Source organism: Melanotaenia boesemani, chromosome 21 (genome assembly GCF_017639745.1).
Source record: "Melanotaenia boesemani isolate fMelBoe1 chromosome 21, fMelBoe1.pri, whole genome shotgun sequence".
NCBI lineage: Eukaryota > Metazoa > Chordata > Actinopteri > Atheriniformes > Melanotaeniidae > Melanotaenia > Melanotaenia boesemani.
In genome coordinates this window covers 20620803-20638165 of record NC_055702.1, presented here as the reverse complement: position 1 = coordinate 20638165, position 17363 = coordinate 20620803, and the positions used below count along the sequence as shown (strand labels likewise).

The 17363-nt window shown below is 38.4% G+C and overlaps 1 protein-coding gene across 1 annotated transcript in view; it reads left to right on the top strand.

Annotated features, from left to right (window-relative positions):
- The first annotated feature begins 1412 nt into the window (after window positions 1-1412).
- Window positions 1413-17363, top strand: part of shisa8b (shisa family member 8b) — a 51162-nt gene continuing 35211 nt past the window's right edge. The window contains exons 1-2 of the mRNA XM_041973915.1: window positions 1413-1710; window positions 2159-2838. Of these exons, the coding sequence (XP_041829849.1) occupies window positions 2204-2838 (635 nt within the window). The 5' untranslated portion in view covers window positions 1413-1710; window positions 2159-2203. The remainder of the gene's footprint in view (window positions 1711-2158; window positions 2839-17363) is intronic.

Sequence of the window (17363 nt, the reverse complement as noted above, 5' to 3'; positions counted from 1 at the left end):
CCATTTCCATGGATAGTACGGTTCATTTGGCGCAGTGTGAATGCTCATTCGCACTCGGTTGCGGACCAATGAAGTGAACTCTGGTCCACTTAAGAACCTAAGGTCTCCATTCACTTGCAATTGAACTCTGGTGCAGTTTGCTTGCAGTCTGAATGGAACCGGATCATCAAGTGAACCAAAGACAAGAAATGAGGTTCTGTGTGCCATGGCACAAGTTTGGTATCGAACAATGCTGCTTACACTAGACAGATTCCGGTGAAAACCTTATTACATTTGAACACCAAAGTAAAAAGAGAATGTACAAACTTATTTCTCCATTGTTTATGTGCAGTGAACATTCTGGCCAATCAATGGGCTGGATTTTATTCTTCTTCCAACTTTCTTTTCTTTTATTGTCAGTGGGTTTTTGGGGGAATATCACTCCTACTGAGCAGTCCTTGTAACTACATGACATTGACTAGGCAGTTTGGTCTGCTTGAGTGAAGCGCAATGTGGAAACAAACCAAACCAAAGGAAGGTGCAACATTTTTCATAATTCCCCGCCCACTCACACCGAGTCCCTCCCAGACTGTCCTGGTATGAACATGCCCTTAGTCGACTACGATATTCCATTTCTTCGATTAAAACTAGAATGAAACTCATCTTATTCTTATGACTAGATTTTGAATTAAATTAAATGATAATTTTGCATCATAATTAGCATTGAACAGACTATACCCAGTTAAAGTGAATTTCTGAGGACTCTCCATTGTTCATTCAGGTGTGGCCGAGGTGACTAGCTTTTTCTCACTACCTGCTGGTGTCACTCTGCTTAGTTTATTTAAACCAAAACCAATGAAAAATTTTGCTTTGCCACTGAATGTAATTTCAGTTTACAGGATGTACTCCCCAGCTCCCCACCCTAACCTAAAATCTGACATTTTTAACCTAATCTAAAAATTGTTATAATCTCTAATCTAAACCTTTCCTTCTGGAATAGTGAATGTGAACACGTATAAACTATAAAATAAGGATGGAAAGAAAAAAATGATAGTGACTAATTACTCAGTTCCAGCCGACATTTTAGTTTTTCCCTCCTCTTTTGATTCTTTCCCATCTCTCTTCCTTCCTCCCTCCTTCCAGGCTTTTTTCCTCCGGGGATGATGGGAGATGCAGCTGGATGTAACCTCCCCAAACACACACACGCACTCACGCACACACACACGCACACAACACAAACACGCTCCCTCTCCTCTCTCTCTCTCTGTCTATCTGGCACTGTTGAGCGGTAAACAGAGGGAGAGATCTCATTTAGTTCCTGAACTGTTGCAGCGCTCGGTGCAGCCACACACACTCACATTTCACTCATAAACTCAGACACACACTCACACAGCACAAAGAGACATTCACAGCAGAGAATCCGAACAGTCCTGGACTGGATTCCCAGTTGGCAGCTCTGGCTGAGCAGCACTTAAAGAACGGGAGAAGTGGAGAAAGAGGTGACACGGGAAAAGGGATAAAAAGGAGTTCAACGTTTTGTGTTTGTTGGATCCCACAGAGCAAATCCACAGCTGACATGGAGAACACATGAGGAAGAGGGAGAACTGTGGGGACATGCGGAGGAATGATGATGCTGAGTAAAGTTTGTGGATATTTCTGAAAGGATTTTTTGTTTTAACTTTGGGAAGGAATTTCAAAGAATTGCCTGTGCAGACAGGGAACAGGGGAAAGGTGAGGAAACGTTTGGTGCCTCTTTAGTAGTTGTGCTAATTCCTAACAAATAAAATTAGCACCTTTTTCACATTTTCTTTGTTTTTGATGTCTTGTGAGTTTCAGGGTAGTGGTTCAGTGGCTATGGCTGACTTGTATTAAACGCTCTCTGCCCTGATTTTAGTTATTGATCATATGTATTTAGGATCAATGAACACATCATGTGGTAACAGGAACAAGCTGGAAAATCTCTTTGCTTTTGAGTCACTGTTATAGCATCGATTACGTCCACAAAGTTACATCATGAAACCTGAGAACATATGATACGTTTTTACTTCTGAACTTGAAATAATGAAATGAAATAATGAAAATCTGGTGTCATTGTTTTGATGTTTGTGCTTGTCTGTGACTTTTGTCTGTCTATAACACTCTTCCATCTGTCTCCAAAATGCCCCTTTCCTGTTTTAAGCTATTGCAGGTGGAGCACTGGAACAAAAAGAGCTTTCTCAGAAGCATGGCAGCTGTAAAACCTTCACCCAGCCACCTTTTCCTATTCTTGTTCCTTCTGCTTATCAAGCCAGCCCTCTCCCAGGATGCATCCATCTCCACTGTGACAGTAGATGAAGGCAACTCGTACATTGTCCCCACCACACTCACCAACCAGACCGCTACCAGCTATGAAGAGACGACTCAGAGCAGTCCTACGGAGACGGGGCTTTCCACACCCACCAGCGGCGGAGACGCAGATGATGAGGATGTCCCTCCGGCTGGCGGGACACGCTGCCAGGGTTACTATGATGTCATGGGCCAATGGGACCCACCATTCAACTGCAACGCTGGTGTCTTTCTGTACTGCTGCGGTACCTGCTTTTACCGCTTCTGCTGCCAGTTCCGCCAGCAGCGCCTGGACCAGACCATCTGCTCCAACTACGATACACCCATCTGGGCCAACACTGGCAAGCCAGTGGCCACTATAACAGAAGGCCAGGGGGACCAGGACCGGGACCGCACACACCTCATTGTCTACATCATCTGTGGGGTGGTTGCTGTCATGGTGCTGGTGGGCATCTTCACCAAACTGGCTCTAGAGAAGACCCGCGGAGGAAGTAGTGGAGGAGCAGGAGTACCTCAGGCTGACCTCAACACCAGGTGAGAAAGTGTGTTTATGTGTTGAGGGAGTTTGTTTGCTGGCATTTCCCTGTAGACTCTAGCTATAAGCAAAGAGGTGGCTAAAAGTGTGGTTTTTTGTGTGTGCACACTTGCATGCAAATGAGTGTGTTTGCATGTGTTATTTGATGCATTGCAGGAATGTTGGAAAGTTGGAAATTCTGACTTCATCTCAGCAAAACTAGTAGAAAGTTGTTTCCTTGAAAGGTGCAGATTTGGGTTTAATTAAGAGAACTTTCCAGCTTGGAATTTACAACTTCCAACTTTGAATGCGTGTCTGTCATGTTCATTTTACGTGCATGTGTGTGTTCATCCTGGAGGTGCAACTGGAATGTTTTCCAAATTCAAAATTGAGTAAAACAAGCAAAATTGAAAATGCTGTGTTAAAGTTAAGGGAAACAGATACTCAGAGAGAGAAGATGTAGTAATGTGTAAATACGTAGCAGTGATGAGGTGCTTCTGCATGAAGTGAATGAGACTATTCTAATAAACTGCAAGCTCATATGTCTCCACATCCATATCTACACATTTATCATACCCTTTCTTTTGCTTTTGCTCATCTTATCTCTTTCTAATTGTACATTTCTGTTTTTTTTGTGCTTCTGTCTTTCTTTTGTTTTTCATGTACTTCTACATTTCATCCCCACATTGTGCCATTTGCTTTGCTTGTAAGCATGACGACTATTTGAAATAAACACAAAAAGAAATGTACAAAGAAAAATGGACCAAACTATGTTTCCTGCAGTAAAGCACTGTTAAAGAAAGAACATCTTTGTGCTTCTGTGTGAGAATTCCTCCTTTATGGTTTGCCTCAGGCTTTGCATTGAGGGAAGGTTGAGTCACTTTTCCATTGAGAAACAAGCTAGATGATCAATCAAGCATAGATGGAAATTTACATGCAAGCATGCATGTACACATGTAAACACACTCACAAAACCCCTGCAGTTAGGTTAAATACATGGTCCAGAGTTCAATCTGCTCGCCTCAGGGAATCATTACAGCAAACAGCACACAGCATGGGCTCAGATCTCCCCGCTTTCACCCCAAACTATCAAACCCTCGCCATCTGCCTCCATGCATTCTCTCCTTTATTTAGAGCGAATGCTCGTTATCTCTCCAAGCTTCTTGTTTTTGATCTTGCTTAATCTTCAAGTCATTGCGTGTCGTTCCCTCTCAACCTGGGTAAAAAATTGTGCTGTTTTGGTTCCTGAAAGTTTCCTTTTACCTCTGTCTCCTCCTCTCTGTGTCTTCCTTTTTCTGTTATCCTTCTATGGCTGCTTTTTCTTGCCCCTCTTCTTTCCCATTGCTCTCAAGATTAGAAGATCTAAAGAAGGGGCCATTTTCAGTCCTTCTGGTCTTTATTCATTCAACATTTTATGTTCTGCATCCTTTTTTTCTGTTAATCGCTTTAATCTGGAATGTGTACATGCAGATGACTGCTCTCTCCCCACCCACTCTTCTATCTGTGTACATGTCTCCCATTTACCTGAAGCACAAAACCTAACAGCCAGGATTAATGCATCCTGCACGGTTGCACCTCACTAAAATAGAAACTCTCTGGCTGTATATACGTCTCGACAGATTACTGCTCCTCCTTGAAATTGAACAAGTTTCACCAAGATTACAGCGTTACCATTCTGGGCTGCTTTGCCTGCATGCTTGTTAGGTTATTAGCCTGCTGACATAAATCCCCCTGGTCAAAGAGTGAACATGCAACTAAGACCTCACGTACTGCGTGTACTTTCTGAGGTAAAATCCATGATTAAGAACATACACTCAACCATTTAAGTGCTGGGCAATAAAGTGACTGAACATAAAAGGATATTTTTACTCTTCTCTCCTATGCACTCTGCTGGTACACCTGCTTTTTTGTGCTTTCTCTCATTCCCACCACCTTTTTCACTCACACAACACCCTGCAAGCAAGAGGTGATTTACACTCTGAAATCCCACCAATTTTCCCAAATCAGCTTGGAAGTTAAAATCCAGAGTGATCACCCTAACATATCCACACACACTCACCTTCTAATACTCCTCCGACTCACTCCAACCACAACAAGTTCAGTGTGTCTTGCGTACAGCCAACAACAGCGAACAGAGAGCGCTGCCTTAGGTCATGCATGTCATGTCTAATGAAAGCATCTCAACTGGAGAGGAGCTGGCTTTACACCGAGAGAGTAAACAAACATCATTGACCTTCACGATTTCACGCGCACACATGCACACACTTGCAGTGATTTATAGTTCAATTAACAGCAAGATTGGTAGTGGTGGCTTTTAAGTTGCGTGAGCACGTTTCAAATCACCACAGTGAGAGGGAGGGATAGTCAGCCGCACAGCAACGCAACGTACAATCAAGGAGTGGCAGCAGAGGTCACACACCCCAAACTGAACAGGTGTATTCATACACAGATGTTGGCTGTTTGCGCTCCACCTGCTGTCAGAAGGAAAACTTTGTATCTCCAGCTTAAAAACGAATCAAATGAGTTGGGTGAAGTTGTTTTATTATACTACTAAATGTTATATTTGGTAAGTAATTTATAAGCCTGGAACTTTGGTGCAAAAGACACCAACAAAAATGCCAAAAGTTACCTAATGAATACTGAAGCTACTGAATTTTTTTCAGTTTTTGGAGATACAAGGTTTTCATTCACTAATATCACTGCAGGCATATTGATTTACTGTATATGTTTCACTGTTTTGCATGACATCAATATCCAGCGTGTGTACACTGCAGTAGCTTTTTCCCCCCTGTGTTATGTAACGAAGGACACTGCCACTTAAACACTTTGCCAGCTCTGACCTGATTCAAGACGGATGAAAGATAGATAAGCAATAGTCAATACAGCATGGATATGCATGTGGGCTGTCTGCAGGCAACAAATGGGTTTACCCTCTCTGTCCTCCACACTCATCGATCATAAAGGCATGGGATGTAGTATCAGAGTTCCTATTTCAAGGACATTTTAGGAACATTGTTGTGTCTTTTTTTTATATGAGAAGCATTATTGAATATTTTCTGTCGTAACTAGCTGTTTAATAATGGCTTATAAATACTATAAATCAATAAAAGAAATTAATAAAATAAATTCTATCAAACAGGATAAAGAGAAAGTCTAGCTTATTTTGAAAAGTCTGCCTCATCAAAGTAAGAGCTACGCTCCATCATTGTGGCTAAAATTACTTCCCGCTGAGTTGCCATGGTAACTAATGCTGGCGAACAAGTCTGCTCTGGACCAGGCTAGCTGTCAAGCTTATTCAGGTCTCGTCTCAAATAATGTGCCACGGTGGTGGAACGACTTAAGGCTGAATTAGGAGATGAGCTAGTTTGAGTCAGACGTTTTCAGCTGAATCTATCTTTCTTGAGCAAATTTAATGGAAAAGTCCCCTTTTCTTTCACTAGACTTCAAGTTACCTTATTGGTTTATTAAAAAGTGAAAAATCTGTGATAATTTTTTGATGATTTTTATTTCTAACCACACATTTAATTAATTTTTATGGGGTGATTAAGTGAGTAGCCTGATTTCTATCTACCATAAAAGTAAATGTGAAAAAATACTTTAAAAAGTCTCACAAAAGAAATGTGTATCAGATATATTTTCATGACTATTTTTAAGAGACAAGGTGGTGTGGTGTCATTGCAGAGTGATGGTAAGGGCTTTGATGCTTATGTCTTATATTGCCACAGCAGAAAAGGTAACTGACTGGTAGTACAGTCTGACTTTATCATTAATTTTTCAAAACCACCTACCACACTGTGCTCAAATTATTCTGCTTGCAAGATTTTAGTCAATTAAACTTTTGGGTTTTAGGTTTTATATATATCACTGATAATAATCACAGACAGGTTTGATCAGGAGAGCTTCATTTAAAGGAAACTATTGACAGAGGTTGTTCTACATTATTAAGCAAGTCACCATTTCCATGCAGTATGGGGGAAAGAAGGATCTTTCTAGAAATAAAAAGCATGAAATATTGCAATGCCTTGTGAAAGGGATGAAAACATTGGACAGTTCATGAAAACTTAAGGTTTTTTCTTTCTTTCTTCTTAAAAATTTCTGTGTGATTCAGAGAGCGAACAGGTTTGTTCAAATAAAGGCAGATCAAGGAAAGTCTTCATCAGACAAAATGCATCATATTATGAGAGCAGCTGTTTAAAAGCAACTGATGAGCGGCAAGCAGGTAGTTGAAGTTGCTGGTGTCTCTGGAATCCCAAGAACCTCTCGATGCAGGATACTCCGGAGGCTTGGATTTAAGACTCAAGCTGTATTTAAGCCACACTTAACCAATGCTCACAACAGTGGGTTTTAAAAATACATGAAGACTTATTTTTAAACAGTTTATTCTGGTATGAATGCCGTGCTGCAATGAATGGACCAGGTGGATGGATTTCTGGATGGTCACTACGTGCCAAGGCTGCAACACCAGCAAGTTGGTGGTAGGGTGATGTTTTAGGCTGGAATAATAATGGGAAACAGGAATATAGGACCTTTAAGGGTGACAGAGGGTGTCAAAATGACTTCTGCTAAATATGTTAAGGCAGTAACTGACCATTTCCTGCCATCTTAGAAAAAGAAGAAGCTTGTCTTCTGCAGTAAAGACAACACTCCATTCTATTCTGCAATAAATAGCTTTGAATCTTTGGTTGCTATGGATATAAAGGGGGGAAAACGATGTGGCCACCGTCATCCCCTGATCTCAACCCTATTGAAAACCTGTGCCGCATCCTTAAAGGAAGATCTGAGGGTGGGGGCCAGAACTGCCTCCAAACAGCAACTTCAGAGGCAGTTCTGGTATTCTCAAATAGAAAACTATCCCTGGACTTCCAAGTTCAGGAGAGTTGTTGAGGTAATATCAAAGAATAGCTCTTGTGCTAACATGGAAGTGGATCTGAAAAAAAAATTACTTTGACTTTGCTTTTTAAAAAATGCAAAATATATGACAGGTTTTTTTAACTTATGGAACGCAGTGTTTGGAGTGACTGACAGAAAAATGCTGTTTATATCACTGGTTGTTTTGTTCAATAAAATCCAGATTATGATATAATCAAAAACAATTTCTGACAATTAAAAATAATTTTCACTGCCATTTGCTTTGATTATTTAGGAGAAATTAAGTATATGATAATCATTTGAATAATCATTTGGAGCACAGTCTAGTTCTAATGAGAGAAATTTCATTATGTGTCAATTAAATGAAGAGTTAGGGTACTTCTCACATATTGCCTATTTTGCAACAGTTTATATACTATGTACTACAATTTGGCAAAATCTGTACTTCTGACAAGTAAAGTACGCATTTTTGAAAATAGCCTAACTGGAAACAAACACCCAGTAATGAAATACAAAAAATAAAAAATAATTTAGGCTATTACATCATATCTGGGATGACGGGGGTCAGCCACATGAGTTTGTTTACTGGCTCAGACCTGAAACAGCTGGTGAGTCATGACATTTTCATCTTTGCCAGGTCGGACAAGATTAGAAATAAGGATCATTTCTTCTAAATGGACAAAAAAACAACTTTAATTTTTAAACTTGTTTGGAGCTTTTCTTTCCGTTTTTACTATTTTCATTCACCTTATCTTGTTGGCATTTTCTGAATCCTAATCAAAATAAGCAAAAGAAACATGGCTGGAGGGTCTTCTGAAAAAACAAAAATTATTAGTGAAAGTAAAGTGTTTATTAGGCATTTAAACTGACCTAAGCTCCACATTTCCTACTCTGGCCTCAAGTAACAGAAGATGCACCAAAAAAGAAGATGAAACCAGAAACAGCCAGTAGTAATCTTCATTTTTAAAAAAAAATAAACATAAATAAATAAATAAGCAGCATTGTGCTTCTTGACTCAACCCAAGATATTTAACATGCAAAAATGTTGGACATGAATGAGAAATTTCCTCCAGGGTTACACACACTTGTTACACAATCCAGTGCTGTACTGTTAGAAACAGCTTTTAGACCAAGAAGTGGGAGGAAAAAAAGTCGTTTTCTGCTTCACTTTCACCTCCTGATTACCTCTAGGGTTGCGTTGTCATTCACTATCACCCACATGTCACTGAGTGTGAACTTGTCTGCTTGCATGTATGCTTTCATCTAAATGTGCATGTATGCATGTGTGTTTGCTTGGTAGGATTCCTCCCAAAGTTTAAAGACATAAGCTGACAGATTCATGGCTGTATAAGATGTGACATATTCCCCCCTGCAGCTACTTCACCTACTTGGTTCCTCAGGCCTGCCAGGCTCCACTGTGCCCACCCACACTTAAATATGGGTCAGCGCCCACTGACTTAAGGGTTTGTGCATGTTTGTTTTAGTGGTGGCTTTGTTTATTGAGTAGAGTGAATGACAAGTGATTGTTTTCTGAAAGGCTGAAATAAAGGCAGGTTTCTAGATTCATACTTTTATCCTAGCTGAAAATTTTACTGGCCACAAGTAAACTCATACTGTCCAAGAGTGAAGTTCATGGGACCAGCAGACAAGCTGAGCTGGCCAACGTGGGTTCAGTTCCTCCTTCTCCAAAACTTCTAATAACCACTCAAATAAAAACCTGCCTAAAACAACCCTGATAACTTTAAAAGTTACCTGAAAAGTTACCAAATCAGTTTCCAATAGAAATGCTATTTATTTTTAAACAACACTCATCACCATTCTCACTTGGCTCTACCCTAAAAGTAAGGTGCTTTTCTTCTATAACTTTGTAGGGATTAAGGAGCAGCTATTATCTGGCCCTTGATCTGGGGAGTTGGTGGCTGGATAACCATTGCTCCTTAAGTAAACCTTCTTTACCTGCAGAGATAAAAAAAAAAAAAAACAGAGCAGGAGAATGTGGTTTGTCATTAACTTGCTAAAAAGATGTGACTTTCCTGGAACACGTATGGTGTTTACAGCATTACTCCAACACTGAGCGTATCATTCAGCATTAATGATACACACAGATGTGCCGGTTACCTTTATTGTATGACACCCCCCATGCTATCAAAAATAAACACCACTTTTCTACTGCTTTAATCTTCATTATATCATTAAAAATTTGATAACAAGTTAGGTGATTCCATTTCTTTTTAGCTTGAATGCCAGGCACATTAATAAATGACTTCAACATTTTGATCCATCAAATCACAGGAGACCTTTCCACTGTGTGATAAGCTTGTGTTTAAATATAGTTTGTCTTATTTTTCCTCAGAATTATACTTGTTTTTTGTAAATACAGCAACAAACTTTGAGTATTTCAGCTCCTATATTCCATCAATAGTATCATCTTTGTTTTAGTGGCTTTAAGTGCACAAAGGTCACAACCGGTCAAGTATCTGATTTCAGCTTATTCAAATGTTCAAAAACTATTGCATTATTTTCCTACTATTGCCACTGAGTTAGGCAAACCTGTCCCCAACACTCACCTTCACTGGGATGCCCTTCATCTTCATATCTAATCATGTTAGTGACCTGTCAGTTAACCTAATTGGGTTTAAAATGTTTGAAGAGAGAAATTGTATCCTCTGTCCCAACATTTTTAAGTCATGTTTTGTTGGTCAAATATATGATGAGAATATATATTTGACCAAGAAGGGAAAAAAAAGTAAAATAAAATAAATAAAACAGTACTTTTTTGGAACCACATTGCAGAGTGTTGCTAGCATAACACAGCCAGGACAAAAAAAGACAACAATACAAGTTTGCTTCATTTTATTTGTGTGTGCCACAAATAAACTTGTGCAAACAATAAAGTCCCCATCAACCTTAACATTTTTAATCCGGATTGAATAAATGCTAGACAACGCCACATGTAGCAGCTTGTTCAAAAACATTCACCACTCAAAAGCAAGAAATGCTTAAAAAATAAAAATGCAGATGAATATCCTTAGTGACAATACAGCAGACATGCCAGAACAAAATCTAAAAGCAGAAGAATCAACTCAGTGCAACAGGAAATTTTTCATATCTGACTTTTCTCTGTGAGTAACCATGTGTGTTTTTAAGTAGTGCCTTGTCATGTACTTTACCAGTAATCGCCAGTGACAGCAAAGCTGACTTGAACTGTGCCTTTGATGAAGAGGGGGGGGATGAGTGACAAGAAAAGAGCGACAGCTGAGGGAAAATAAAAAACTGTGACATAAAAATGTCTGCTTGTTTCTGTGTTTGTGTTTAGAGGGAAATCACATGAGAATTGCTAGGGTACAGAACGACGTTGTCAAGATGATAAATCTGTTGGGTGAGAGAAAGAAAGCGAAACAAGTCTCACGGTAGAGCAGTTTGATGTCATTTTTCGTAATCATGCATGTTAATAAAAGTTTTATATTTACATGTTTGTCATATTGCGTCTATGTGGAACATTTACAGCATGTGCTGAAGTTCTTCTCCAAAGAAACTGGTAGAAAGCCTTAAATCTTGTTAATCTGAGTTATAATGAATCACTGCGCGCTCTAATCTGAGGGATCTAGGTGAAGTAGGCTAAGTGATTGTTACAGGACATTAGCAGAGTCTCATCTCAATGAAGCTTTAATGTGATGAGAAAGCACAAAAGAACTAATGATCTAAAAGAACTCAGGCAAATACTGTTGCATAATGTGCTACAGATTAATAAAGAGCTGTGGGAAAAGTAAAGTGATCACTACTTGTGGAATATATTAGGATTACATCACATTAGATTTTTTAACAAGAGAAATTGAACTCTTTCAGTGAACTCTGACCGAGAAACTTGACCTGGATATAGTCTGTCAAGACCTGCACCAAAAGTAGAGGTTTGGTAATAGGTTGGGACACTAAGACATCCTTCTAAAGATTTTGTGTCATTTGACGTAAAATTAAATAGAATTGTTTGAATTAGTGTTACTTCAGTTGCTAAACCACATTCGGCTGATGAAAGTAAAGACATACAGATTTTCTTGGGAGCTAACAGCATTTTTGATTAAATAAATAAAAATAAAAAAAAAAACAGAAAAAAGCAGACTTTTTTGTAAGTGAGAAGATACTCTGATAAGCTCAAATATAGCATAACTAAAACCTATAACACAGCATGGGTGGGCAAACAGTGGCAAGACATTAACAATGTAGAGTATGGCTAATGTTAGCAGCGCTAATATTGTAACCCTTTTTTTAGTGTAACATACAAATACCCATATTTATTTATTCTTACACAACCTATAAACACACAACAAGTTATTTCCCACAATTGTAGATCAAAATCTCTCCACACCTTCCACCTAAATTGTTTGCAATGTCCAAACGTTTGCTAAGCTACTGTGAGGCTCTTGCCATCTTTTTGGCTGCAGCCAGAGCTAACGGTACAAGACTGTGTATGTTTTCACACCTACCCCTATTGTACATTTGTAAAATATTATATAAATTAGTCAACTATTGGCTGATTAGTAAGGCCTTCCACACTTAGTGGTCGAGTTGGCCAACTGTGCAAATGAGTGTTCATTTAGTAGTACAATGGAAAAAAGGAAGGGTTAAAGAATAGCAGCTAAAAAAAATTTTCTAATCTAATTGTGGATAAACAAAGGGATTAATTTATTGATTTTCTAATCTATCTTTGTTGGAGGGAGGTGAGGGGGCAAAACTCCTTTTTTTTATTTTTAGCAACTTTTGGAATAAATTTTGAAGATTAAATTTTGTCTTTGAACAAAGACAAACCTAATGACACCTTCTCACACTAACTGAACAATGGCCACATGGAGACGACTTTACTTCCACTTTTTATTTTTTGCCATTTATATTGGCAGTTTGTACTTTGCCATCCTTTGATGGAACACAACACCAACAACCTATTCACACTGACATGCATATTGCACTGACAGAAATCAGTTTTCTGTCTGTGTACCCCGCCTTGCAACTTCGAACATTTTAGCTGGTTGCAAAGCCATCTTTAGTTTTTTAAAGGCATCAACAGAAACTCCTGTAAAGCTCAGCCAATTCTCTATAACTACTTCATAGCCTGAAGACAGGTGCAAATTTTGTGTGGCTTAAAAGTCCAAATCAGCAAGTTGTTTGAGCAGTGAGCCAAGAGAAGAGTGCACTGAGGCCCAAGGCACTTAAAGGCAATGAGAAGTAGAAAGAGACTAGAGGAGATACAAACAGTATGATTTCAAAGGAAAAAGAGGTATGATGTGGGATTTTTGTGAGACTGAGAGGGTGAGGGATGACCTGGCAGTCTAAAGGGAAAGGAGAGAACGGAGGTTTCAAGAAACGTTCAAGCCTTTTTGTTGTATTATGTAAACATTAAGTGAGAAGGGAAACATGCGTCATGATCTAATGCAGACTTTCAGAAAGAAACGCAAGCCTTCACGGTATATGTGAAAGGATTCACAATAAGATTAAGATCTGAATTGGATGGAATGAATGAATATAATTTTCTGCTGCAAAATCTGTTCCCATAAATAGAGCTAATTCAAAGGGGAAAATAACAGGCAAAATCCAACACTAAGCCTTCCTTAATATGCCTTTTTCTTTTTTCTTTCTTTCTTTCTTTTTGTGGGGTCTTGTTTCTGTGGTAATTACCTGTTTAATTCTAAGTTTTGTCCCACTTATTCTGATGTTACAGATTTCTCACATTCGCATTACCCATCTATTCATCCTCCAGACCCCAAAAGCGGTCTCAGAAAACCACCATCTGCTGTTATGCTTTCATGAATTCATTCTGTTTTGAGGTTTTGGGAATCAAACACGAAGGCCATGAGGGCAAAAAGTAAAAAAAAAAAACAATGTACACATGTAGCTTTTAACAACAACAACAGATACTTCTTCGTGATGACAAATTATCGGTTAGCAAACCAGCCTGAAGCTCAAAGCAGCCCCTGCAGAAACCACTTTTTGGCATCTGTGACTTTCTTGCATGCAGTCACACATCATAACACCTACTGATGGTTTATCAGAGAAGTGGCTTTGTGTGAACAAGTGGCCCCTAGCTGTGGCTCTCAGGTCAGTCATGCTCCTGTGTGTGTTTTTTGTACCCATGTGTGTCTTTTAGTGTGTTACTGAGCTCAACTCACACAAGCTTTATTAGATAACAGAAGCACCAGTGCTTGAATTATTGATCAAGGGAGTGAGTACCATCGGTAGCATAAAATCAGCAAATGCAAAGGTGGCGGGTATGTGTTTATTTAAAGTAATGTGCAAGCCACAATGTATGTGAGTATGTGTGTGTGCAGTTGAGTTCTCCAGCTGAGGTGGCACATATCTGCAGCCTGTTAATGATAACAAATGGGAAGTCCTGGCACTAAGATGAGCATGGAAGTCCATGTTTGAGTGTACATGAACACACTTGTTGTGTTTGAGAGTATTTTTTGCATTCAAACGCATTAAGAGGCAGGGTTCATATGGAGCCATATTGCATGTAAGTCAAACAGCAAACGGCCGCCAGACATGTAGCTGATTGGAAATTTATCCAACAAGACACACTGAAGGACACACAAAACAGAGATTAGCTGCTTTTCAGTGAAGTCTTCCCTCTGCAAGGGAAAACTGACTAAATAAAAACAACTCCTGGCCATAAAATCCAGTGGAAAAAGTCCAGAACTAGAGCGCAAATCATGATTTCTGGCTAAATTCAAAACATACAGTGATGAATAGGCAGTGACATCAGCTGTTTTATGAATGAAAATCCTTCACTGTGGCAGTTTGGGGTTATGAAATATGTGGATATACTGAAGTTCAGTTTATTTATTTTATAAAACTATATGTCAGTCAAACCTTACCTTACTGCTGTACACCTAATGACAAGTCAGGCAAACGGTAGACGGATACTGCAAGTGCTGTGACTTGTTGTGTGGCCAAAAACAACAATACTATCCGAGATTTTGTTATGGAGATATTTTAGAAAAATATTGTCACAACAAACAACAACAAAACATTAGCCCCAACAATGTTTCTGTAAACATGCAGTGACTCAAATAATACCATTATACAGACATGAGGGCATTTCAGATTCACCTGGGCTGGAAAATCTTTATTTTTACAAACATTTCAGTAACATTTCAGTCTATGAAAAACAGTCTGTTTGGCTCTGGACACATTTGCACTCACACTATTGTAAAAATGCGGCTAAAATCATCCAAGAACATTTCTGAATGTGGCTTGAACAATCGGAGCTGAACGCTTCTTTAATGCATCACAAGCGTGCACACACCTGTGAGAACTATGGAAAGGAGGTTTCCTGCACCAAAAAGATGTCAGTTTTGCTCAGTGGGCTCTGCTTGAGCCATATCAATGCCGTGTGCATGTTCAGATTCAACATGAGAAAGGCTCTGAACTCTCACCTCTTCAGTTCATTTCAACATTATTTGTTTAGCACCAATTCACCACAGTCATCTCAAGGCCTTTAAAGATATTGCTCCATCCAGTTATAATCCAATTAGGTCAAACTGATTATTTTATTTAAATTCATAACAATTGTGTTACATATTAATCTGATACATAATAATTGTGAAACACCATTTCATTAAAAGCAAAGAAAATAATAATAACTGCCTATTGGGGATAAATATGTCGTGCTGAGAAAGAGAGAAGAAATGCAGGATGATAACAATAATGTCACATATTTATACATGGAAAATAAACACCATAGAGAGGGAGGACCACGGTGCATCATGGGATGTCCCCCAACAGCCCAAGTTTATGGCAACAAAACTCAGGCAATGGTTAATTTAATCCTAAAAGTAGAGAGGTAGCAGGGTTTTCTTCCTGAACCCTTTATGCTTTATATGTGAGAACATATATCACATTTTGAATTTAATTAGGGATGTGTGATGCCAAACTTTTTTCTTTCAATATAATACTGTTAGTTTGTGCTACTTTTTCATCAATATCAATACCTAGAATTTGCTCTTGAACATAAATACTTGAAAGAAATGCGTATACAATAATATTAAAATACAAACATAAATAAGATTAAAATAAATCTTTTTAAAATGATGGAATAATTAGATTACACATTAATATAATTATTTCAATTTCTTTAATTGAATATAATGAAATATAATATATAATATATAATAGATTAAACATGTTAAAACATAATGCACAAGAATCTGCATTAAACCATTATAATACGAAGACGGTAATACACTGCAGTTAGGTTTCACGTGCAATTTTATTGCCTAAAACAATATAATTAAATAAAAACAATTGCCTAAAAGTGCATGTTTTGTATTAACACAGTGGTGATATTCAAAAAAAATTTCCAATCAGATCATTTGACTGGTAGATATTACAAGGATCAATACACCCATCCCTAAATTTAACTGGGAGTTTTAAAAGAGAAGCTAAAATAGGAGAAAAATGATCTTTCACTGCTGTATTTCTGGATCTGCTGTAGACCTTTCAGACATTTTTGGAACAATAAAAAGGAATTGTAGTAGTCCAATCTTTTCTGCATTGCACTGATGATGGATCAAAGTCATCCCAGTTTCAGTAAAATAAAAGGCTGTCCTAAAAATCTGCCTTATATTGAGACAAATACTCATCAATGTCCACTTTTCTCACACTCTCATCCCATCATCCATTTTTCATCCATTTAAAAACAGTCAATGATGCTGCTTCATTAACAGATACGTGATGCTGCAGATGCAGACAGGACGGAGGAGCAACTGTGAGGTTTGCAGACAAATCAGGACAAAAAGTGAAAATATTTTCTGCAAAATCCACTTGTTCTTTCATTTACTGTCTGAGCTTTTAATTGCTGTATGTTGCATAAGTGACATTGCTACCTCGTCACATGACACACACATGTGAAACATGAGGCACGTTGTGACAAACAAGCTTACAATGCTCAGTTTAGCAGGTAGTAAAGGTATACAGAGATCTGTCAGAGACCCAAGGTGATCAAATAAAATCTATAAACATGATTTTGCAACTTCTATGTCCAAAAAATAAACCTGGCTAACAAAACAAGTCCAGAAAAACAGTCAAGCAGGAGAATTATCTAAGCTTCATTCATTTTGGGATTTTCTTTCATCTCTCTCTTCCTCAAACTTAGTTACTCATTTCTGGTTTGACTCAAATATGAAATACAAATGCAGTTTCTTATAGTAGTAAAATAATCTGTTGATTAGCCCGACATGAGAGTGGTTGTGGGATCAACCTGAAATGTGCTTAACGTCTAGTTCTACATCAGATCAAAACTCACTGAACATAGCACAACAGTTAATGCAATGAAGATGTGCCTGCATGAGCTGATCAACAACAGCTGATTCATTCATGCCTCAACAATCACTGGCTGATAAAGGTGTAAACTGCATTGCACTCATCTTTTATTTTACTAAAACTAATAACTTCCCCTTTAATACAAATTACATCTGGCTCAAACTCAAACCTCTGGTGTTAGGTTGTTAGGGATTGTTAATTGCATAAAAATGTTATGTTTATATGTGTGTATTTGTTTGTGAGAGATTTTTGTCCTCGTGGCAGATTATTTAGAAGTTACATATAAAAGGAAAACATGTTTGTCTAAAATACCATCTGCACTCAGTCATACATTTTGAGTCTTTCGCTGAGATGAAGGGGTTTCCTG